General features: G+C 33.8%; 1 protein-coding gene across 5 annotated transcripts in view; it reads left to right on the top strand.

The window, feature by feature from the left end:
• Positions 1 to 25,817, top strand: part of PARP11 (poly(ADP-ribose) polymerase family member 11) — a 54,743-nt gene that overhangs the window by 13,015 nt on the left and 15,911 nt on the right. The window contains exons 2-7 of one of the 5 annotated variants that reach the window (XM_079142010.1): positions 12,804 to 12,924; positions 14,454 to 14,582; positions 15,454 to 15,574; positions 18,411 to 18,486; positions 21,519 to 21,591; positions 21,672 to 21,802. In XM_079142010.1, coding sequence (XP_078998136.1) covers positions 14,457 to 14,582; positions 15,454 to 15,574; positions 18,411 to 18,486; positions 21,519 to 21,591; positions 21,672 to 21,802 — 527 coding nt within the window. In that variant the 5' untranslated portion in view covers positions 12,804 to 12,924; positions 14,454 to 14,456. Of the gene's footprint in view, positions 1 to 12,800; positions 12,925 to 14,453; positions 14,583 to 15,453; positions 15,575 to 17,883; positions 17,957 to 18,410; positions 18,487 to 21,518; positions 21,592 to 21,671; positions 21,803 to 25,817 lie in introns of those variants that run through there. The other 4 variants (XM_079142009.1, XM_079142008.1, XM_079142011.1 and 1 more) reach the window with 4 other exon arrangements.

The raw sequence follows: 25,817 nt of genomic DNA, 5'->3' as shown, positions 1-25,817 counted from the left end.
TTGCATCATATAAAAATGAACCAAAAATGGATAGTAGACCTAAATACAGAGTCTACAACTATAAATTTTAGTATAAACATCTTTGTAGCATAGGTAATAGTTTCTTAGCTACACCACAGCACCATGATGTACATAAGAAAAGAATTGGTAAATTAGAAATCACCACAATATTAAAATATTATTCTATTGAAAACACAGGAGAAAAGGCAAGTCACAGATGAGAAGATATTTATAAAGCATAAAAATCTTGGGCCTGGAAGGTATTAAGAACTCTCAAATTGCAAGAAAAAGAAAACAACCTAATTAAATTTAAAAATAACTAAAAACTTGAATAGACATTGCATCAGAAATGACAAGCAATAGGAAAAATAAGCACGTGAAAAGATACTCATCATCATTAATCATTAGGGAAGTGCAAATTAATTAAAATCAATAAAGTACTATGTATCAACCAATTAGCAAATACTGAAAAGACTATTTATACCAAGACTTGAGGATGTAGGGCAATTTATATTCTATAGTTTATTCAAAGAGTTACAGTTTGGGCTCTTACATTTTGAGTTAAGTTCTGTATATGATGTGAGATAGAGGTTCAACTTCTTTCTGTTTGTGTGACCTGCCATACACACTGATGGTGGGAATGTAATATGATACATCCACACTGTAGCAGTTTATCCATTTCTTAAATATATAAACATATCTTTGATATGGTCCAACCATTGATCTCCTAGGTATTTACTCAAGAAAGCATACATGTATACAAAAACTTGAACATAAATGTGATAGCTTTATTTGTAACAATAAAACCGGAAATAACTCATAGTATCCATCAATATATCCATATAATAGAATACTGCTCAGCAATAAAAAGAATTAACTCTTAATAGTAGCACGGATGAATCTCAAAGAAATCTTGCCAAATTAAGGAAACCAGAGGGAAAGAAACATACTATGCATATAAATCTATATAAGTCACTACAATATGCAAGCTAATTTATAGTGACTTATAGTGGTTGCTTGGAGGCAAGTGAGGAGGGGCATGAAGGAATTCAGTGGTTAACTTGATGGTGATGATGGCTTCACAGAGGTACATGTATCAAAATTTATCAAATTCTACATTTTCAGTTTATGCAGTTTCTTGTTTGTCAGTATAACTCAAACTGTTGCAGACACCTATTGTTTTCTAAAACTTTAAGCACCCTTCATGGTGTTTGGGGCTAAATAGAAGATTCTGTGGTTTCAGATGGAAGCACATTCCTGGCAGAACAGAATTTGGAGAGTGAATTTTTGAGACTTAACCCTTTGCTTTTTTCCTACATATTGACTGAATTTTATATCTATCTGGTGTATCCTTTCAAGTGATTTATTCATAATTTTGTAGGAGTTTTAATCAGTTATCTATTCACTCTAACCTATTGTTTCCTTCAGAATCTTTGCCTTCAAAGTATCTTTTCAGAATATTTATATTTTACTTCATTGTGAGAATCAAATTTTTGGTTTATTGGCTTTTAAATGAAATAGTTTTATTGATATGTAGTTCATGTACCATATAATTCACTCACCTGAATTTTACAATATAATATTTTAAAATATTTTCTTGGGGTGGTGTGTAACTATTACCAGTTTAATTTTAGACTGTTTTTACCACTTCAAAAAAAGAAACCCTGATTGTAGGACCATGCCTATAATCCTAGCAATTTGGGAGACTGAGGTGGGAAGATAGCAAGTTCAAGGCCAGCCTCAGCAATTTAGCAAGGCCCTAGGCAGTTTAGTGAGACCCTGTCTCAAAATAAAAAGTAAAAAATTCTGGTAATGTGATTCCATGGTTAAGCACCCCTGGGTTCAATACCCGGTAACCATCCTGTAAAAAATAAACCCTACCCATTAGCAGTTATTCCCCTTTGTCCCATTCCTTGCCAGCCCTAAACAATCATAATATACTTTCTGTCTGTATAGATTTGCCTATTCTAGATATTTGGTAGAATTACACAATTTGTAGTATTTTATATCTTGCATCATCAGTTAGAAAAAGTTCACAGGGTTCGACTATGTAGCATATATAAGTACTGCATTTATTTTTAAAGCTGAATGAACAGTACTCCACTGCATTGAAGTTCCATATCTTTATCCATTCATCAATTGATGAACATTTGGGTTGTTTCACTTTGGGGCTATTATGAATAATGTGTCCATGAACATTTGCATACGTATTTTCATGTGGATGTATGTTTTTGCTTCCTGGATATATACATGGGGTGGAATTGCTGGGTCATATAGCAATTCTGTGTTTAATTTTTTGAGAAACTGATAATCTTTTCTAAAGCAGCTACACCAATTTACATTTTATCAGTAGATAGCTTACAATATATGAGGGTTCCAGTTTCTCCACAACACTTGTTATTTTCTTCTTAAATTATAGTCACCTGGTAAGTGTGAAGTAGCAACTCATTGTGATTTTGATTTGTATTTCCCAGATGACTTGTAGAGTTGAATATCTTCTAATATGTTTATTGGCCACTTGTATTTCTTTGTTTGGGAAATATCTGTTCCTGTCATTTGACCATTTTGGGCCAATATGTCTACTTTCGATTGAGTTAATTTGCCTATTATTGAATTTAAGAATTCTTCATATATTCTTATGCAAGTATTTTATATTACAAGGGAATATTTGCAAATATCTTTATTTGGCTTGTCTTCCACTTTCTTAGGAATGTCATTTGTGGCACAGAAGTTGTAAATTTTGATGTAATCTAATTTATCTTCTTCTTTCGTTTCTTGTGTTTTTATGTTGTAGCTAAGACTACACTGCCTAATTAAAGATCACATAGATTTATTCAAAGAGTTACGGTTTTGGCTCTTACATTTTGAGTTAAGTTTTGTATATGATGCGAGATAGAGGTTCAACTTCTTTCTTTTTGCCTGTGGATATCTAGTTGAACCAAAGCTAATCTGAAAAGATTATTTTTTCCTCCATTAAATTGTATTGGCACTTTTGTTGAAAATCAGTTGACCATAAGTATAAAGCCTTATTTTTGAATCTCAGTTCCATTTAATTGATTTATATTTTTGTCCATATGCCAGTACCATACTATCTTTATTTACTGTAGCTCTAGTAAATTTTGAGATAAATAAGTGTAAATTCTTCAGGTTTATTCTTTTTCAAGAAAGAAAAAGAATTTTTCTTTTTGGTTTTTTTCCTTTTCTTTATGAATTTTAGGGTTGTCTTATCAATTGTAAATAGATGAGCAGGAATTTTGATAGGGATTGCATTAAATCTTTAGATCAATTTAGGTTATATTTCTTAATGCTAAATCTTTGCATCCATGAACATGGAATATCTTTTATTTATTTACATTTCCTTTCATTTTCAGCAGTTTGTGAAGTTTTTCATTTTACGTGTCTGGAATATCTTCTGTTAAATTTATACCTAAATATTCTGTTCTTCTTGGTGTGGTTTCAAATGGAATTTTCAAATTTTTGAATGTTCTTTGTTAATGTATGGATATATAATTGAGACAGTTTTATTGATCTTGTATGTTGATTAACTTGTTTAATAATTCTGTTTTTTAACTGGATTCTTAAGAAGTATCTACACAAAATTATGCTATGTGCCAAGGATGGTTTTACTCCTTCCTTTCTAGTCCAGATGCATTTTATTTCTTTTTCTTGAATAATTGCCCTGGTTAGCACTTTCAGTACAATGTTAAAGAGGGGTGATAAGAGCAGACATTCTTGTTTCTACTTTTAGGGGAAATATATTCAGTTTTTCAATAGTAAGTATGATGTTAGCTCAGGATTTTTGTAAATGCTTTTTATCAAGTTGAGGAAGTTTTATTTTGTTTCTAGTTTGATTATTTTCATTGTGAAATGGTGTTAGATTTTTGTTGAATTATTTTTCTGACTATATTTAGATGATAAGTTTTCTTGTTTTTTATTCCATTAATATACACATATCTTACTCTGCTCAGGCAGTCAGAACAGAATGCCATAGACTGGGTGGCTTATAAACATCAGAAATTTATTTCTTATTATTCTATAAGCTGAGAAATTAAGATCAAGGTGTTGACAAATCTGTATATGGCTGGAACCTTTTTTCTGGTTCATACATGGTTGTCTTTCATCCTTATGTACCAGAAGGGACAAGGGAGGGGAGCACTCTCTGGGGTGTGTGTGTGTGTGTGTGTGTGTGTGTGTGTGTACTGGACACTCTATCACTTGCCTGCATCCCCAGCATTTTTTATTTTTTATTTGAGACAGGTCTAATTTGTCAATGCTAGCCTCAAACTTTCAAATCCTCCTGCCTCAACCTCCCAAGTCATTGGTATTATAGGCCTGTGCCACCTTGCCTGACTGGGATGTGTTTTATATGGCCCTTAATCCCATTCATGAGGGCTTTGCCCTCTTAATCACTTCCTAAAGACCCTACTTCCAAATATCATTGAGGTGAAAATTGAGATTAAAACTTGATATTATAAGGGCCTGAACAGACAATGGTATTTAGTCTGTAGCAATTCTGCCCCTTGCCTCTCCAAAGTTCAGCTTACTCTGGCATGCAAAATGCATTCACTTCATCCCATTTACCCTTCAAAGTCTTAACTCATTCCACAAAGTTTGACTTCTCATCTAAATATCTTCTAAATCAGATATGGGTGAGACTCAAAGTAGTATTGATCCTGAGGCAAATTCTCTTCTAGCTAGGAACTCTGTGAAACCAAATATGTTATGTGCTTCCAAGTTGCAGTGGTATGATAGGATAAGTATTCCCATTCTAAAAGGGAGATTAAAAAAAAAAATGAACAAGGTAACAGATCTCAAGCAAGCTCCAGAGATCTTAAGACTGATGAATAATTCTCTTTGGCTTGATGCTGTGTCTTTCAAAGCCCATTGAGCTTTGGATAGTCCTGCCCTTGTGGTTTTGGGGAGAGGCCATCTGATCTTTTTAAAGTAAGATGATGGTTTCCCTTATGAGTGGAAGAAGCAGTCCTGATCTTTGAGTTGCCTTCCGGGTCATTCTTTGCTTGTCTTGAAATATAGTACATATTTGAAGCTGAGTAGATTTAGGGTTCTATCCTGTAAAATCCATGACCAACAGCCGTCCTTCAATCCCTTCTTGTCTCTTTCCTCTTCAGTTCAAACTGGCATTTTTCCTGTTGTGATGACTTTTTAAATCTGTTATGTCACACACATCCATACTAATCTTATCAAATGGATATTTGGCCATGTCATTAGTGTGATCTTCTGACCAGGCTTTCTTAATTCTTTTCTATGTGGATAGGTTAAGAATATTCTAAATCTTTAACTACCAGCTCCCTGTTGCTTAAAATTTTTTTAAGTTATTTCTGTCTTTTCAAATTTAACTATAAGCAATCATTAAAAGCTAGGCTGCTTCATCAACACTTTGCTTTGAGACTACTTCAATCAAATATCCAGTTTTACCACTTGAATATTCTTCCTTCTACAAAACAACTAGAACACCAATACAATTCAGCCAAATTCTTTGCCACTTTATAACAAAATGCACCTTTCTTTCCAGTGCCTAATAACATGGTCCCCATATTTATCTCAGACCTCATCAGAATGGCTTTTACTGTCCATATTCCTACCAATATTCTGTTCAGAATTACTTAGATATTCTCTGAGGAAATTGAAGCTTCCTTTACAGCTCTTTTCTTTGTTGGTCTTCACCAGAATCACCCTGATGGTCCAAACACAGTTAGTGTAGACTTTTTCGAGCATGCACCTCAAAACTCTTCCAGCTTCTACCTATCACCTTGCTTCAGAGCTGATTTTACATTTGTATGTATTTGTTGCAATAGCACCTCATTTCTAGTACCAATTTCTCTGTTAGCCATTTGGGCTGCTCTAACCATAGACTGGGTGGTTTATAAACAACAATTTAATGCTCACTGTTGTAGAGCTCTGGCATATTCAGTGTGTTGTGAGGACATGCTTCCTGATTCATAGATGGCGATGCATCCTCACATGGTAAAAGGAACAAGGAAATACTCTAGGGTGTGTTACACAAGTACTGTTCCAATTCATGAGGGCAAGCCCTCATGACTTAATCACCTCTCAAAGGCCCCATCTAAATACCATCAATTCGGGTTAGGATCTTAACATATGAATATAGGGTAGCACAATTTATAGCAGTATTATTTAATTTAATTAATTAATGTATTTGTGAGGGAGGGTATAGTAAACCAGTCTTGCAATCTCATTTGTGATATATATTCCAACTTATATGTTGCCAAATTCAGTTTGTTGAGGACCCTTTTGCCTCCAATATTCATAGGGATACTAGTCTCTAGTTTTGTTGTATTGTGATGTCTTTTTCTGGTTTTGTGTCAGGGCACTACTGTTCACCTCATAGAATGAGTAGAGAAGTGGTCCTTTCTGTTCTGTTTTTTGGGAGACTTTACGAAGCATTTGTATTGATTTTTTTCATGGAATATTTGACGGATTTTATCAGTGAAGCCATCTGCAACTAGATTTTTCTTATTTATTTATTTATTATTTGTTGCTTTTAGATATACATAACAGTAGAATGTATTTGACATATTATACATATGTGGAGTTTAACTTATTCTAATCAGGATCCCATTCTTGTGGTTAAACATGCTATGTAGTTACACTGATCATATATTCATATATGAACATAAGAAAGTTATGTCCAGTTCATTCTACTATCTTTCTATTCCCATCCCCCTCCCTTCCCTTCATCCCCTTTGTCTAATCCATCAAACTTCTATACGTCTTCTCCTTACTCTCCCTTGTTATGGGTTAGCATCCACATATTGGAGAGAATATTCAACCTTTGACTTTTCTTTGTGAAAACATTTAAACAACTAATTTGATTGCTTTATTTTCAATAAACCTATTCACATTTTCTTTTGTAAATCAGTTTTAATAGTAGTGTTCATCTAGAAATTTGTAGTTTTATGTGAACTGGCATTTGTGGCTTTATAATACAACTAGTATTAATTCATAGTATTCCTTTATAATTCTTTTTATTATGTAAGATCATTAGTATTGCCCCCTCTTTTTTCCTTATTTGAATTTTTTGAGTTTTCTGTTTTTGTTTCTGTTCAGTCTAGCCAAAGTGTCTTTTTTTTTTTTTCCCCAAATAAAGAAACTTTGGGATTTGTTGATTTGTTTTTCCTCTGTTTTTCTACTTCATTTTTTCTACTTCATTTTTTCTCCTAGCGCTAATACTTATTGTTTTCTTTCTTCTTCCTTTGGATTTAGTTTGCTCATCTTGTTAGGTTGTTTATTTGAAATTTTTCTTTCTTAGTATAGCCCTTTACAACTATAAATTTCCTTCTGCGCACTGTTTTAGCTGCATACTATAAGTTTGTTGTGTTATAATTTTATTTCATTCATCTCAACATATTTAAAAATTTCCCTCAAAATTTATCATTTTACCTTTTATTTATAGTGGTCATTTAATTTCATGCATTTGTGAATTTCTCTAGTTTCTTTTTATTATCAATTTGTAATTGAAATACATTTGGTTAGAAAACATATTTTGTATGATTTCATTCCTTTTAGATTTATTAAGACTTTTTTTTTTTTTTTTTTTTTTTTTTTGTGGTGCAGGGGACTGAACCCAGGGCCTTATGCATGCGAGGCAAGCACTCTATCAACTGAGCTATATCCCCAGCTCTAGTGTATGTTTTAACATGGAGAATGTTCCATGTGCAGTGAAGAATTTGTGTTCTGCCATGTGTAGAGTATTCCATACATGTCTGTACATCCTGTTGGTTTATAGATTTTTTTCCTTCAAGTCTCCTAATCTTGATAATCTTTTCCCTAGTTTTTCTCTCCGATGAAAACTGGGAGTTGAAGTCTTCAATATGTTTTGGAGGGTAAGATAGAACTTTCATCAAAATTAAGCTAACAAGTTTTTAATAAGAGGTATATCTATGGAAACAGAAGAAAAACAAAACAATAATTAGAGCTCTCTGTAAACTCGTTGAGTCTGAAGAGCAGTCAGCTAAAAAGATTTTTAGATTTCAGATGAGGTATCTTCAGTTGAAGTGGTAGAAAGCAGTGAAAATATAGGAGAATGTCCTGGATACAGTTTGTGTGATTTCCATGGAGTCTATATTTATTGATCTGCCTCAGCTTGTAGGGCTTCAGGAAAAGCAGTTTTAATTTCTTTGAGTCCAAGTCAGAAAATTTTGAAACATTATATTTATAGCTGGAAGGAATTGAGGATACAGCCCAAATGGCAGGAAAATAACAATTTAAAAAAGCAAGGCTGGAATATAGCAACAAATACACGATAGTTTTCTTCTGAAACATAATTTTCCTTTCTCCAGGCCCTTAACCCAATTTTACCATAGATAACCACAGTAAGATCAATTTGTAAAATAAGTTTAGTCTCATTAGTAGAGGTTTATTTGCATAGAGTATGGCAAGAAATGATTAACTATATAGGCTCTTTTAAAATTCGCTTTACTGGAACTTTTAATAAAGAATCTCAGATTAGACTTTTCAAAAAGGCAAGAACTTGTCATTAATTTTTACATGTAGTACCTCAATGAATTCTTTTCCCAAAGTTCCTGGTCTGTCAGAAATGACTTTATTTTTTTTTTAAATGGGGTCTTCCTAGATACCTAGGCTTGTCTTGGGTCTTGAACTCCTGGACTCAAATGATCCCCCTGCTTCAGCCCACCATAGTGCTAGGACTGTAGGCTTATGCTACACTATCTAGCTGAGGTGACTTATTTAATGAAAAGTCATGAAGCCTATAGGGGAAAATGTCCAGGGCATTTTTTCTGGGGCTCCTGTTGGCTCTGTAATAAAACTGTGATGTTCAGATTGTTCATTTCTTCCTTTAATTCTGTCGGTTTTTAGTTTCGTTTTATTTCTCTGTTGTTAGGTATATGCATGTTTTTAATTATATGTTTATGGTGGATTGACATGCTGATGATGAGGTGGTTCTGTTTATTTCTAGTAATTAGTTTTAGAATCAGTTTTGTCTGACTTTAATATTGACACTGTAGTTCTTTTATGATTGTTGTTTACATGGTATATAAACTTTCCATATTTTCATTTTCCACCTATTTGTATCTTTGGATCTAAAGTGTATTCCTGGAAATGGCTTATAGTTGGATCTTTTTAAAAAAACTAATCTGAACTCTGCCTTTGAATTGGATTAATTCATTTACATTAATTCTATTAATTGTTTGCATGTTATATTATTATTTACTTGTGCCATTTTGCTTTTGGTTTTCCATATTTTTATATTGTTTTGTTTCTCCATTTCTCCCTTATTTCTCTTTTTATATTCAGTAGATATTTTCTGATATAACATTTTGATTCTGTTTTTTAATTTTTAAAGTAATATTTGGAAGCATTTTCTTAGTGGTTGCTCTAGGACAAAATCTACATCTTAGCTTATTGGAATATTCTTCAGACTTATACTGACTTTAAATGAAATATAGGAATTGTACTCCTGAGACTTGAATTCCTTCTCTCCCTTTATAATGTTGTTACTTCTGTATCTATTATAGTCCTGGGTGATATAATGATGTTTTAGTCAAGAGTGAATCACATAGATGAGAGTGGACCCATAAGATTATAATGGATCTGAAAGTTCCTATCACCTACTTATGTAACCACTGTAACATAGTAGACATAACAACATTACTCATGTTTTTGTAGTAATTCTGGTGTAAAGAAGCCTACTGCACTTGGGTCATCATAAAAGTACAGCACAATTAATTATGTAGAATACATAATACTTGATAAGTGCCTGTACTGCTGTTTTGTTTACTACGCAATAGTTTTATCATTATTTTAGCGTGAAAACTACTACTTATAAAAAAGAGTTTACTGTAAAACAGTATTCTCCATTACCCCAGCAACAACCTCAAACATCTCATGTTTAATGTCTTTCTTAATTGCATCAAGAGGCCACATCAAGTGACTGACCTATACTATCTAGAGGTATATAAGTATACTCTATGATGTTTGCATAGCTATAAAATCACTTAATGACATTCTTAGAATGTACCTATGTCATTAAGCAATGCCTAACTATGTATATGCAACATAATACTTATTCATCTCTTCCAATTTTGCAACTTCCTTCTGAGAGCTCAAATCTAGTATTGAGCCTCTCTGGTAACATTTTTATATTGGCTATTGTATTTTTCAACTCCAGAATTTCTGTTTTAAAAATTTGTATTTATTTTTTGTTCTAATTACTTTTAAATGACAGTAGAATGCATTTTGACACATCATACAAAAATGGAGTATAATTCTCATTCTCCTGGTTGTATATGATATAGAGCTACACCAGTCATGTAATCATATGTGCACATAGGGTAATAATGTCTGATTTATTCTACTGTCATTCCTAGCCCCATTCACCCTCTACTCCCTTCACTCCTCTCTAATTCAAAGTACCTCTATTCTTCCCTAGCACCCCTCCCCACATTATGAATCAGCATCCACACATCAGAGAAAACATCCAGCTTTTGGTCTCCAGATTTCTATTTGGTTGTGTTTAATAATTTATATCTCTTTATTAATATTCTGTATTTTATGAAACACTGTCATCATTGATTTCCCTTAATCCTTGAAAAATGCTTTTAATTAGTCCTTTTAACATATTTGTAATAACTTTCTTTAAAGTCTTTGCTAAGTTCACTATCTGAGCAGCTTCTAGTAGCTACTTTTTTTTCTCAGTTTATTGGTCATATTTTGACTTGTTTTTTCTTTTTGTATGTCTTCTATTTTTTTTCTTTGAAAACTGAGTATTTTAGATTATATACTGTAGCAGCTTCCACCGTCTGGGAGGTGGAGGGAGAGAGAGCTGAATATGCCAGAGGTAACAGAGCTGGTGGAATGGGGCAGTGGTGCAGATCATAACTCAGATGTCACAGATGTTGATCTATTCTGAGATTGAGCCAGTTTTTTTGAATGGATGTTTCTCCATTTGTTGTATGTCCTTAGGACAATTTCCAGAGAGTTCAAATGTTTGCTTTCAAAATAATTTTCACCAGTTAAAAATAGATTTGATGGGGAGAGGGTCCACAGCACTCCTTACTTTGTTGTCCTGGGAATTACACTCCATTTTGCATCTTTTACTATGAGATTTTGGATCTTTATTTATATAGAGGCAAGGGCTTATTTTAGCACCAATTATGATTTCCTCAAGGTATTCTGTGTATGCTCTCAGAATAAATTATAGTTAGTTGTCAAAATCTTATCAGAAACTTATAGTCAGTTTGGAAAGCAGCATTATTTTTCTTATACTGATCAGCATTTTTACTTCTAAGCTAATTTTGCATATAGCTTTTCAATTTGATGATCCCAACTGATTGTATCCAGGTTTTATAAAGTTTCTTCTTAAAATAGATAAAATTATGGACAGGTTCTACCAGCATACCCATTGTATCTGAAAATTTGCAAAATGCTTTGTCAATTTATGTTAGCTTTTTTTTCCCTTCACACCCACTATGCAGGAAGTGTCATCTTCCAGTTAAAAGCAGGGAGATCAGGCAGAATATGATATTGTGACTGAAGTAACTCATTCATTTAACGTTTATTAGATGCCTACTCTATGACTGATAATTTGCACATATTATTTTTGTTACTCAAATGTTTTCTAATTAGAGCCATTATTACTGTGGTTACATTATTTAACATTTATTAAATAAAATTGAGTTTCTCTTTGAGTCTAATTTTACAAAATAGCCACTACTTTGGAGAGAAAACTATTGTGGAAAATTGCAAGGTTTTATATTATTAAATGAATCTTTTGAAAAAAAAGCACCAGCATACCTGTGAAGCTAAGCAATTAAATTAAGCTTTGGCAAAAGGAGAGAGAAAAAGTAAATATCAATCTGTGAAAGATAGACCAAGGGCATGGTGACCTAGGGAAGAAGCAGTGTTCAGGAAGCCTTGGGTGTTTCTTTAATCTTCTTGGTACTGTTAACTGTGATCATAGACAAAATAATTGTATTATTCTCGGCTTTGCTTTTTTTCTTGACTTTAATTGGAAAATAATGACTTCTCTTGCAGTTTGGGTTGTGGAAGAAAGAAGTAGTGTAAATTTGTGACAGGGAGTTCAGAAAGAATTTTGTTCACACTCCTTTTTTATGTATTCATTCATTTATTTTGTGTGTGTAAGAAGGAGTCTTACTATGTTGCCCAGACTAGCCTCAAACTCATGGTCTCAAGTGGTCCTCCAGCCTCTTGAGTATTTGGAACTGTAGGCATGCAGCATTGCACATGACTTGTTAAAACACTTCCAGTTTTAACCTAGACTAAAGTGAGCATAGGTACAATGTTATGTACCAAAACACTGACATTGTATGCCATATAAAGGATAATGTTCTATATTCCATTCCCTTTTCTAATAGAGAAAATATAGAATTCTTAAACCAAATATTAGCTTCTTAACTATTAGCTTCACGCTTATCTTTCCAAATTTTCTGATTCTTTTCAGAAGAAAAAAAAAAACTAAATTTAGGTCACTCTTACTTTCTTTCCCTCTCTCATAGTGAAATGGCCAAATGATTTGAACTAGAAGGAAGAACCAGGAATTGTAAATAGTTAACTGGATGAAGCTAGGGGAGTAACTCAGTAGTAGAGCACTTGCCTTGTGTGCTGGAGTTCCTGGGTTCTAACCCTATCACTAGAAAACAAAAAAAGAGTAGTTAATGTACGGTTTATCTTAAATTTTAAATCATTGTCTTTATTGTCTGGTTAAAATATTTAAGGAAAATAGTGAGCTCTAAACCTGAAGCTCTTGATCCTAGGGTCTTGTATTTTATCTTTCTTAGCAGCCAATCAACTTTAAAACATGAAGGAATAAAAACCAGGAAATAATCATAAGGCATTCCTTGGAGAGAGTTTTCAAACATGAATAAAAAATCAAAACTAAAGAGCCCCCTTCACTGAGCTCAGGTACTGTACTTGGTACTTTATTGCATTATCATTGTCATTCTAACATCCACCTAATGAGGAAGGAGCTTTGAATTTTGTGCTTTGCAAAGAGGAAACTGTGGCCTAGACAAATAAGGGAAAGTTACCTTGGATTGTACAACTTATAGAAACAGGATGGACATTTGATATATGAAATTAAAACCAAGTATTTCTCAGTTTATCCTGTAGTATATGTTTGTAGAAAAAAATCAAAGATACAAGAAATCAAGTTTTTAACAAATCAGTAATAACTGTATATGTTTGCATATGTATCTATGATCATACACAGTGCCCTCACACAGATCTGAAAAATACATAGTAAATTGATAGCATTTGGTGAGCCTGAAGATAGGGGTAAGAAGGTACCAGGAATAGAGTTGGTGGTCAAATAAGTCTTTATCTTTATTTTGAGTGTTTTGATTTTTTAAAGGAGAATGTTTTCCTGTATTAGTTTGCAAATTTAAAGTAATATTTTATAAATCCTCATAAAATGAGAATAGAAAGCCAAATTCCAGATAGTTTAAGCTTTTTTGACCAGCCTCTTTGTCCCCTCTCTAGTAGTTTCTTCTTCATCACAATATCCACCCAAAGATATTTAAAACCTTTATAATAATGTATACATGAATTGATTGGTATAATTAATTTTATTAAATCATTCATAATGAAGTATAAGGCAATATTACATGGTAGATAAGTGCACAGACCCTGGAGCCAGACTGCCTCAGTTTGAATCTTGGCTTTCCCATGGCATTACCTCTGTGCCTCAGTTTCCTCATTATACTAAGAGTACCTATCTTATACAGGTTGTTGTTAGGCCTAAATGAGTTATCATCTTCACAATTCTTAGAACAGTACTTGGTAGATAGGAAGAGCAATGTAAGAGCTGTTATATCATCATCATCATCATCATCATCTTAACACTTGCAAAAACTATGACAAGTTATATTTATCTGTGTATGTGTGCATATACACATATGCATGACTTCATGTGGATAAATAGACATATTTTTGTTAAAATTGGATCATACTATTTCTGCATTTTATAACCTTCTTTTGTATCCAACTCCATATCTTAGGAACACCTTTCCATGCCATTAAATAAAGTCATGAGCGTTTAAAACAAAAATCAGATGTACTGGGTCTTAAGTAGTTGTGATGGTATGGATCCTTTTGACAATATATAAACATATGAGAAAATAAAAATATCTTGGGGCTATACTGAAAAACTGAGGCGTTCATAAATGTTGATATAGCTTATTTAGAGGATTCAGTGGACACTGTTATATCTCGCCTCAGATGATGATTATTTGCCTGATTTGTTAAGCAGTAATATACAACGTTTTAAAATGCTTTTCTTCAGAGTCAGTATGCAAGATAGAATGCTGTTTTAAAGTGCCACTCTGGGAAAGGCATTGAAATACTGTTCTTTGTTAAGAAGTAAAATGATCCATGAAAAGGACATTGTTTATTAATAGAATTATTTCTTCTTCCACTTCTTCCTGGCTTTTCAGGAGATGTTTCACAAAGCAGAAGAGTTCTTATCCAAAACGACGGATAGTGAAATGGATGACATGGACACGTCAGATACCCAGTGGGGCTGGTTTTACCTGGCAGAATGTGGGAAGTGGCATATGTTTCAGGTATTTCCCACCCTTGAATTTTAGCAGAAGGGGTTTAGATTCACTTATAGCATCATCTTGCTGATGTATAAATGAGCATGAATGCATAACTTCAAATAAATCAAACATTAAGGAAATCAAATGTCTTAAATAAAACTTAGAAACTCTTCCAGTTCTTTTCCATTTATTGCTCCCAAGTTTCACAATATTTTATTTAGAAGAGACAGTATGTTTGCTGTATGTTCAGAGACTCAGTGTTATTAGAATTTCATGATATGCATACATCTGAGCCAACTCCACGCTTGACTTGGTAGACAGAGACAGGGAAAGGGAAGAGCAAGTTCACGTTAAACACCTTCTGTGTGCCAGTATTATGTTAGGTGCCATATACATATTTTTTCTCTTATTCTCACAACCCTAAAGGAGATGTTAAAACTCTTATCTTCTAGTCAAGAAAGTGAAACTCAGGAAAGTTAACACAACGTGTTCAAAGTCACAGAGGAATTAACTGAGATTTGAACCTGTACCTAAAAGCCTGCATGTGTGTGTGTCTTATTTTGCCTCACTAAGCTGTTTAAAGACTTAAAATTTGAGCCATTTAGAAAGTGTAATTATTGGAATAATTTGTGAAGAGTGTAATAATTTTTATAAAGGAACTATACCCAGGTGTTGAAGGGGACCATAACTAGTTGTTTCTTTGCTGGAAATCTTTAAACCATTTTCAGTGTGAGGACTTAGTTGAGATCTTCCCTGTGAGTTGGGAGCGAGAACAGATGGTTAGTAAGTTTCCCTCATTCTTCCATTTTCTGTTGCTGTGATCACAGTATCACTTTTCTGGCCAACTTGCTAATATGAACAACTGATAAATGAAACTTTCTGATTTGTCTTAAAGCCGGATACCAACATTCAGTGTTCAGTTAGCAGTGAAGATATTGAAAAGAGCTTCAGAACAAACCCTTGTGGCTCCATTTCTTTTACTACTTCCAAATTCAGCTACAAGATAGACTTTGCAGGTATGTTTTTTTCCTTACTAGTTATGTTTTTAATATACTGACAGAGTACAATCTACAGCTCTGAAGATCAGGATTAGTTGTTACATTTACAAATAGTGAAACAGTGAAGTAAATCTTTTTTGTTACACATGAAAATCACTCCATAAATATTCAAGATTTTAAATCTTCTTGAGCAACATTGCCTTTAAAAAGGCATGTTTGTAAATGTTTGTGAAGATTTTCATGTATGTTGAGTTCATGTATTACTTGTTTTCTAAAAAACATAGAATATTTTATAGATTTTTGGATTTGTTTGTTTGTTTTTGAGTTGGAGGTCTTGCTGTATTGCCCGGACTGGCCTCAAGCCCTGGGCTTAATGATCCTCCTACCTTAGCCTCCTGAATAGTTAGGACTACCGGTAAATGCCACCATTCCCAGCTTATAGCTCTTGTTTTATTCATCATCCAATCTATCTGGAAATAAGTTTGAAACAGTTAGGAACTATTTAATTTTAAAGATCAAACAGATGTTAAATGAGAAAGTCATAAGTGACTGGTCATAGTTTCAAGACCAAAGTTTAGCTGAATGACCCTTCTCTTGGTGTCTTGGCCAGAACACTAGTTCTTTAATGGACATTGCCTTCTGCCATTTCTGATTTAATTAGTTCTTTCATAGATTAGCCAGCTAATCTGTAAATCAGTCACACTTTTGATTTCATCCTTGATTTGTTGTCATGTTTTTAGGTAAACCATGAAAAACCTGTTGAAGTCAGAAAGATCAATAGAGGGAAAGGAGCAGGGGGTCGGGGGGAAAGGAGAATATGAGGTACGGGGTACTGAATTAGAACAAGATCTATTCTGTGCTTTTATAATTGTGTTAAAAGGAATTCTGTCATGTGTAACTAAAAAGAACCAATAATTTTTAAAAAGCCCCTTACATTTCAAGCTGCTAGCACCCACTATTTAATGCTTAAGGGCAAACAAGACCTGGATGGGGAGGCTTTCTTAACAAAAGTATGTTTTGATTGCTGTACAGCTTGGTCATCTGTTTCTTCTTTCCCAATTTCTGGGAGCAGTGTCTTTCTATGTTAGTAGTGCACTGTGGTTGGGCAGGGTGCTAAAACCTTTGAAATTCTTTTGGATGAGCCAACATCTAGAAATGGTGAAGGAGTTTTGACCAGGGAGAGGTTGATGCAAGCAAATATCTAATAATTACTGTCCCACCTGAATTGTTTTTCTTGCTTTTTTTTTCATTAGTAAGAGTTAAAACTTAGATTCCTAATCCTGACTAATGATAACTTCTTTTTAATGACATAAGGCAAATAGGCTTCCTTTTAGGGGATTCTGACATTTGTCTTTCTGCTGCTGTATAAGCAAGCAGTGTCTGGTAAACATTTGTAGAGCTTTTTTTGAAGCAGTACTAAAATAGAATGATATACCCAGGCTTCAGACTTCATGAAGAGGATTAAGTTTATTAAAGCATTGACAATTCAGCAGACCACATTAATTCTAAAAGAATATTTGCTAGTAAACTACGTATTTTGAAAGCTTCCTGTCCAAAAATTCAATTTATCAAAAAAGATCTTGCCTGGTATGGTGGTAATGTAATCCCAGCAACTGAGGCAGGAGGATCTCAAATTCAAGGCCAACCTAGGCAATTTAGTGATACCCTATCTCAAAAAATAAAAAGGGCTGGAGATGTAGCTCAGTGGTAGACTACCCCTGGGTTCAATCCCCAGTATCACAAAAAATTAATATCTTTATCAAAGAATAGGAGTTATATATGCTAATAACTCAAGTTTCCCAACTCTCTATATAGTGATACTGTTTCAAAGATGTAATTAGTACTTCATATATACTATTTTCAAATTTATAAGCCCCAACCTTTCTGCCACTAGTCAACTCAGCTTCTCTCTGTAAACTGAGAAAAGTAGACTCAATATGAGATGGTTTAAGAAAGTGGCACCACAGGTTTTGTACCATGTGCTGCAATTATCTTGCTTTTTCCCTTGAACAGTCATAATGCTAGCATATGCTGAGTTTAGGAGAATACAGAAAGCCAAAAGACACTTTACACTAGCATTTGCCTGGGTTGGTGAATCTCTTTGTTTAGGAATGGAATGCTGTCAAGTAGACAAGATAACCTGGCTAGAATCTTGTATTAAGACTTACGTGGGAATGAAAATATGGATCTGGTAAATATTTCAAAGGCTGAGATATAAATGAAAGAAGAAAATGATACCTCTAGTTATTAGATAGTCTTTTATCGCTAGAAATGGTTATATAAGTATGTGTTGGGTCTCGCCAGGCTTTCTATTTTTTTTGGTTTAGGTATACAATTTAAAGAGAAGGCAAGAAATGTACAAATTTTTGAAATTCTGTGAGTTGTGCAAGTTTTATGATGGTAATGTATCTCTTTTCTCATTTCCAAAATTCTTGGAGAAATAAATCAAAGTATATTTTTCCACTTAATAAGCCAAACAGAAGGTTTAGTATGATAATTTCTTTCTCTTTCTAGTACTCTTAACTTTGCTAAGCTTAGAACTCTTGTGTTTTATTATCAGTGTAACCTAAGTGCAATACAGAAAGTAATAGACCCTGCAATACTGAGCAGTGTATAAAATTAGCAACTTTATGTGTGAGCTTAGATCATGCAATGAAGCTGTGCTCTCCTGAAGAGCACCTTTGTGACAAGATATATAGATGCATGGTAAAGTATCCTAATATACTCTGCTTGTCAGCTGCTCCCAAATCTCCATGATTCCTGATGATCATGTAGTGTGGCTACTAATCTTGATGATATTTTATAGTACAGTATGTTTCTGTGGCTTATCTAATATCTTTGTCTTTGTGTACAGAAATGAAGCAAATGAATCTCACCACTGGAAAACAGCGCTTAATAAAAAGGGCTCCTTTTTCTATCAGTGCTTTCAGGTATTGTAAAGAGAATAGGGACAGAAAGGGTATTTTGCCATTTGATGGAGAAACAAATAGACTGTGTTTTAGTGGGTCATTTAATGACTTTTTAAATATTAAATTGACCTTTTAAATAGTAAGTCTCATTTGTTGATAAAATAGCAAATCATCTTCTGTCACCGTTTTTTTCTTTTCCCTTTTTCTTGTATATTTATTGTTTTCAGTTCTTGAGACTAGTGTGTGTGGTAGTTCCAAAATGTCTTATGGCCTCTGTAATATACTCTTAAAATAATATAATGAGGTAAGTTTGAATTTTAACTGAAAATACTCTCAACAGAACCATTCAATTATTTGAGCCCTAAGTCCCAGGTAATTGCCCACTTTGTATCTCCACTGATCTCCACTGAGCAACTCCTAGAAGTAATTTCAAGTCTGCAGCAACTAAAGGAAACCTAAGGAAAATGCTTGTACAATGGGGCAACAGAATGGTTCCCTGTATCTGGGCTGCAGATTTTCTTTTTACTCTCTCTAGCTGTACATAGTCTGAAAAAAAGAGGTATAAATGCCAGAATAAATATTTGTTATTCATATGAATAGAGAGTCAAAGGGAAAAAACTCTTAGAGCACATCTTCTATTTTTTTGGAATGATTCCTTAAGCAAATATTGAAATTCTTTTTGTTCAAAGAATTTAAAATGAAACAAACAAACAAAAAAAAAAAAAAAAAACAGGGGTAGTTTGTGAATTGTAGGGAATGCCCTTTTGTTTCTTCCAAGGAGATCCTTTTTTTTCAGTGCTGGGTACTGAACCCAGAGCCTTGTGCTTGCAAGGCAAGCACTCTACCAACTGAGCTATCTCCCCAGCCCCCAAGGAGATCTTTTGAAAGGATTTGAGCAACAGAAAGAAATTGAAAGAATTAGAGCAAAGGAATAAATATTTTAAGTTCTATCAGTTTATTTTTTGATTTTTTAACTTATAATTTTGTATTATCATTTAGGTTATTCAAGTATTTATATGATAAATGTGCTAATACATCTATGGAATATAAAGAATATTTTTTCTGTTAGTTACATCATAGTCACATTCTTTAGTACCAGGAATACAAAAAGGCATTGCTTATCTTCAAAGAGCATGTAATCTTGGAGAAAAATGAGACATAATAATGGAAAATGTTATTGTGTATTGTTTTATCTGGTATGCCTTTGATGGGGGTAAGAAGCACAAGTTGGGGTCAAATACTGTTCTGTCCCAGACTGTACAAACAATAGACTAATGGCAGAAGAGGGAGAGAATTAAACAGAATGGAGGACAGCATGCAAGATAAGAATAAAAGGGAAGGATTAATTAAGGAAGAAAAATAGAGTGATGAAGGTCAGTAGGTGCTGCCATAGAAATGTTTGTTCATTGCAGACTGTATTAAACATTTATTTCAGGCAAAGCAAATAATTCATGCTTCCTGTTGACAAGGCATTAATTAAGGCCATGGGCTATAAATTTTGCAATAGCTAAAAGATACATTAGGCAAACAAAAAAATGGGAAATTGTTTTACTCATTATTATAGTGGAAGGGCTATTTCGAAGTTATTTTAGGATTCTGTAAGACCAACATGGGCAAAGAATTTGAACACTACACAGCTGCAAAAGAGAAATACGAATCAGTATCAGGGTTTTTAAAAACAAAAAAACCTATCAGTTTGACAAAATTGAAAGCTTAATATCACACCTTTTTTGAGAGGTTTTTGGAAATAGGCATTCTCTTCATTTCTGGTGAGAATGTTAATAAGATGGCATTTGTGCAGTATCTGTCAAAATCATGAATAAATATATACTTTGACCAGAAATTCAATTTCAGAATGTTATTCTACAGATAAACTAATGAACATGTAAAGTGATAAATGGACAAACTTGTTCTTTGTGGTGTTCTTAATACAGTAGCAAAAAGTGAAAGACAAGCTAAGTAACATCAGTAGGAGTCTGGGTAAATAACCCCCCCGCCCCCCCCCCCCCACACACATCCATACAGTGAAATTCTGTGCATCTTAAAATAGAATGTGTTTATTCATTCGACCAGTATTTATTGAGTGTCTACCATGTGCCAAACTCCATTGTAGACACTGGGAATGAGGATACGTTTTATGTGTTGATATGGAAAGATCTCAGTAAGAACAGATTAAGTGGGGGAAAAAAGATGCAGAAAATGTATGCTTTATGCTGCCATTTGTGTGAAAGAACAACTTGGCTTATATTTACCTAAAGAAGTTCCAAAAGAATGAGCAATTAAAAACAATGATTACTTGGGAGTTGGGGCAAGAAGAAAGAACTGGATAGAACAAGGACTAGAGTGTGAGGGAAACTTCCCACCATATTCTACTTTATGCCCAGTCATTTTTAATCATGTTGTTTTTTCTTAAAGTGAGTTTGAAAAAGTAAACTAAGGATAGGTTTAAAACTTACTAATTTTTTCCATTTTCAATCACTAGAGAGGATTAGAGTGTTAACTTTTGCTATTAAACCTCCCATCATCGCTGTCTTTCTTTGTTCACATCCAGTGGCTTAGACACTTAAGTTTTAAAAAGATTTCTGACTGACTTCAGTAAGTGAATTAATGTGGACTGTGAAAGAGAACATTTTAGCTTTGACTCAGATCTTGGAGTACATAAATGGCTGGTAGAGTTTCACTGTTATTCAGTAGGCAGTATAAATAAGAGCTTGGGCTTTTTTTTTTCCTCAGGGTTTAATTTTACCTTAGAAATTTCTTTAATCTTCCTTACATTTTAAAGAAATTTTGGAAATTTTAAAGAAAACAAGACAACTATACAATTACTTTTAAAATTTTGTTGGTGTTTAAGGTTGGATATTTTTCATCAAAGTTCACTATTTAGCACCTGCAAAACAGCACACAGTAAGCATTCAATAAATATTTGTAAATACCCTTACTGCATTTGTCATAATTACGTGAACATGAAAATTTAGCTTTGAAGAAAAGGCTAAATCACTAACAGTAATTATAATCAACTAATTATATTTTGTTTTATCTTTTGCTGTTTAAAGTTATATCTGTGAAAATGAGGCTATCCCTATGCCACCACACTGGGAGAATGTGAATACAGAAGTACCATATCAGGTAAGACCAGGACTGACTATCCATCCTATTGAAGAAATTAGAAGGGAGCCCAATAAAACCATGTACTCTTCTGTTTCCAGCTTATTTCTCTGCACAATCAAACACATGAATATAATGAAGTTGCCAGTCTCTTTGGGAAAACAATGGATCGTAATCGAATTAAACGAATTCAGAGAATTCAAAATTTAGACCTATGGGAATTCTTTTGCAGGTAAGATGATCTCTCGTCTGAACCTTCTTATCTATAAAACTTCAGTAGTCTTAGAGATAGTTAAACACCGGTGTTTAATTGTATTGATTTTTAGTGGTGTAGATATGCTGTTTTATTCTTGGCATATTTCTATCTGGCCCCTCAGCCTGCTTCTTTAGCCTTCCTGGGGAGTCAAAAAGAGCTGCTCTGCAAGTGAATCCCAGGCATTATAATGTGGAGAAGCTTTTTTCTCCCTCCAGGGTTTAAAGCTGTGCATCTTGACTGAAATGGATATTATAAGTCTCAGGAGCTGGTTAACTTTGTTGATAGGATTTTGTTTGACTCAGTCTTTTATGTTGAATTGGAAACATAGTTGACCTTTTTTAAAAATTTTGATTCATTTTATACAAACGGGGTACAACTTTTGTTTCTTTGGTTGTACAGGAAGTAGAATCACACCATTTGCATAATCATACATGTACATAGGGTAATGATGTTTGTCTCATTCTATTATTTTTCCTTCCCCCCATCGTTTCCCACCCCTCACTTTCCTCTATACAATCCATCCTTCCTTCATTCTTGCCTCTGTCCCACCCCCTGTTATGTCATCATCCACTTATCAGCCATTGAGTATATATACCACAGTTTCTTTAGCCATTCATCTATTGAAGGGCATCTATGTTGGTTCCACAATCTAGCTATTGTGAATTGAGCTGCTGTAAACATTGTTGTGGCTGTATCTCTGTAGTATGATCATTTTAAGTCCTTCAGGTATAGGCCAAGGAGTGGGAGAGCTGGGTCAAATGTGGTTCCAGTCCAAGTTTTCTAAGGAATCCCCATACTGCTTTCCAGAGTGGCTGCACTAATTTGCAACCCCACCAGCAATGTATGAGTATACCTTTTTCCCCACATCCTCACCAACACCTATTGTTGCTTGTATTCTTGATAATAGACATTCTAATTGGGGTGAGATAAAATTTTAGGGTAGTTTTGATTTGCATTTCTCTTATTACTAGAGATGTTGAATATTTTTTCATGTATCTGTTGATTGCTTGTAGATCTTCTATGAAGTGTCTGTTCATTTCCTTAGCCCATTTATCGATTGGGTTATTTGTATTCTTGGTGTATTTTGAGTTCTTTATAGATTCTGGAGATTAGTGCTCTATCTGAAGTGTGGGTGGCTAAAAGATTTTCTCCCACTCTGTAGGCTCTCTCTTCACATTGTTGATTGTTTCCTCTGCTGAGAAGAAGCTTTTTAGTTTGAATCTATCCCAATTATTGATTCCTGCTGTTATTTCTTGTGCTTTGAGAGTCATGTCATTTTCTGATGTCATGATTTTATATTTAGAGGAGCCAAAAAATTCCACCAGAAAACTTCTAGAACTCATAAATGAATTCAGTAAAATAGCAAGATATAAAATCAACACTCATAAATCTAATGCATTCTTATTCATAAGTGATGAATCCTCTGAAAGATAAATTGGGAAAACTACCCCATTCACAATATTCTCAAAAAAAAATACTTTGGAATCAAAATAACAAAAGAGGTGAAAGACCTCTACAACAAGAACTACAGAACACTAAAGAAAGAAATTAAAGAAAACCTTAGAAGATGGAACAATCTCCCATGTTCTTGGATAGGCAGAATTAATATTGTCAAAATGCCCATACTACCAAAAGTGCTATACAAATTCAATGCAATTCCAATTAAAATTCCAATGACATACCTCATAGAAATAGAGAAAACAATCATGAAATTCATTTGGAAGAATAAGAGACCCAGAATAGCTAAAGCAATCCTTAGCAGGAAGAGCAAAGCAGGTGGTGTTGCAATACCAGACCTTCAACTATACTACAGAGCAATAGAAACAAAAACTGCATGGTATTGGCACCAAAATAGACAGGTAGACCAATGATACAGAATAGAGAACACAGAGATAAACCCACATAAATACAGTTATCTCATACTAGACAAAGGTGCCAAAAACATTCAATGGAGAAAAGATAGCCTCTTCAACAAATGGTGCTGGGAAAACTGGAAATCCATATGCAGCAAAATGAAACTAAACCCCTGTCTCTCACCTTGCACAAAACTCAACTCAAATGGATCAAGGACCTCAGAATTAGACCATAGACCCTGACCTAATTTAGAAGAAAAAGTAGGTTCAAATCTTCCATCATAGTTGACTTTTAAAAAATAATAATTACACTATATTGCCTGTAGTAATTTGCATGTTTTGATTTATAGAGCACTTTAAAACATACCTTCAAAATTATTGCTTAGCTTAGGATTTATATAGGTTTAAAATTTCAGTGCAATACTAGCTTTAAGTTAGAAATGACCTGTTAAATTGCTCAGTGCATCCTAAACCTAAAAATAAAGCCATTACAGAAAACTTGGAAATATTGTCCATGTTAACCTTTTGTGCTGTAGTTTTATAACAAATATTACTTAAAATAAGTGGTTCTCTGAAATCTTTTAATTAACATTTGTAGATGAGATTAGTTTCTAATATTTTTACTCTGACTTTGAATTTTCTTTCAGAAACATTTCAAACATAAAAGTAGAGTCTAATATAAGGAAACCTATGTATTCATCATCCTGATTCAACATTTATCAAGATTTACCACACATAGTCTATTTCCTTTTACATTATTGTTGTTGATGAAGTGTTTCAAAGCAAATTCAAGATTATAACATTTCATTTCCATACACTTGAGATTTAAACTGTCTTTTGTTTGGTAATAGTACATATAATCCTTTCTTGGTTCTAAGTGATTAGTTAAATGTGGCCGAGTAGGTCCCAGGTATTGTTCTCAGAGTTATTTATAGTAAAATAAGCTATGCTCAGCTTGTGTTTCTTTTAGTTTTGAATCTTTGTACCAAATCAATTTTTATTTCTGACAATAATGGAGTCCAACTGACTTTGGAACGTTTCATTTGGTTCTTTTTTGGAGGATTCTCTTTATAGAGGAAGATAGAAAAAAGACTTTGACCCCTTTGATTTTAGTCTCTCATTGACTATGTTTTTCTGAAATTGGTTGATGAAAACTTGATTCAGTATTTTTAATCAGACCTCTGAAGTTGAGTTGATAATGATTTCCTTCATAATTTGAGTTTTCAATTAAAGCCTACTAGTAAAAAACAAAAACAAAACAAAAAACGTACCACTGAATCCCTAAAACATTTGATACCAAGAATTTCACTGCAAACAGTCATATGTGGTGATGTCCTCCATGATTATTTTGTATTGTCAGCCTATACAAATCCGTGATGGTAAATTAACTTGTCACCTCCTGTGACATTGCGAAAATACTAGGTCTCACTGCAAGGGCAGCCTGTCATGCTGACATCTCCCTGCAGAATTAAAATAACTTAGTCAATCTCATTATCATGTAACTTATGACTCACAGTCAGGCCCACATGAGTCCATCAGGGTTCAGTTTACATGCCACTTGGGTCTGTCTTTCTTCTCTCCCTTCTTCCAACAAATATATTTTTAAGCACCTGTTTTGTGACAAGCACTATTGTAGGAACTTGAGATATAATTGTGTACAGAACTATAAGTTAGATGACAAGGCAGGCCTCTGCTACCCAGAAATATAGAGATGAGCACAGGGTATCTTGGGCACCAAAGTGAGGGTTTCTATCCACCTTGCCAACAAAAGCAGGGTATGAGTTATGGAGTGGGGGCTGTTAGGTAACATCTTCTAAGGTAGGTGTCAGTTAAGCTAGACACAGGTAGAATCGAGAAAGGGCATCCCAAGTGTTGGAAGCAGCATGGGCCAAAGTTTGGATATAAGACAGAATATAGAAAATTGAGAGAATTTCAAATAGAGTAGAAAATTAGGATGAACGGTGAGAGAGGAGGCTAGAAAGGTAGTCAACAGGTAGAGCATGCAGGAGTTCATAGTGGAACCACTGTGTGGTTATATGATTTTATTCAGTAACTTTAGTTGAATTCAGTTGATCCAGAGAGTTAGCAGGTGCCAGACCATGCAGGGCTTTATAAGCTAAACTAACGGGTTTGGGTTT

Source organism: Sciurus vulgaris (assembly GCF_902686455.1).
Source record: "Sciurus vulgaris genome assembly, chromosome: 5".
Lineage (NCBI taxonomy): Eukaryota > Metazoa > Chordata > Mammalia > Rodentia > Sciuridae > Sciurus > Sciurus vulgaris.
This window is presented reverse-complemented; position numbering and strand designations above follow the sequence as displayed.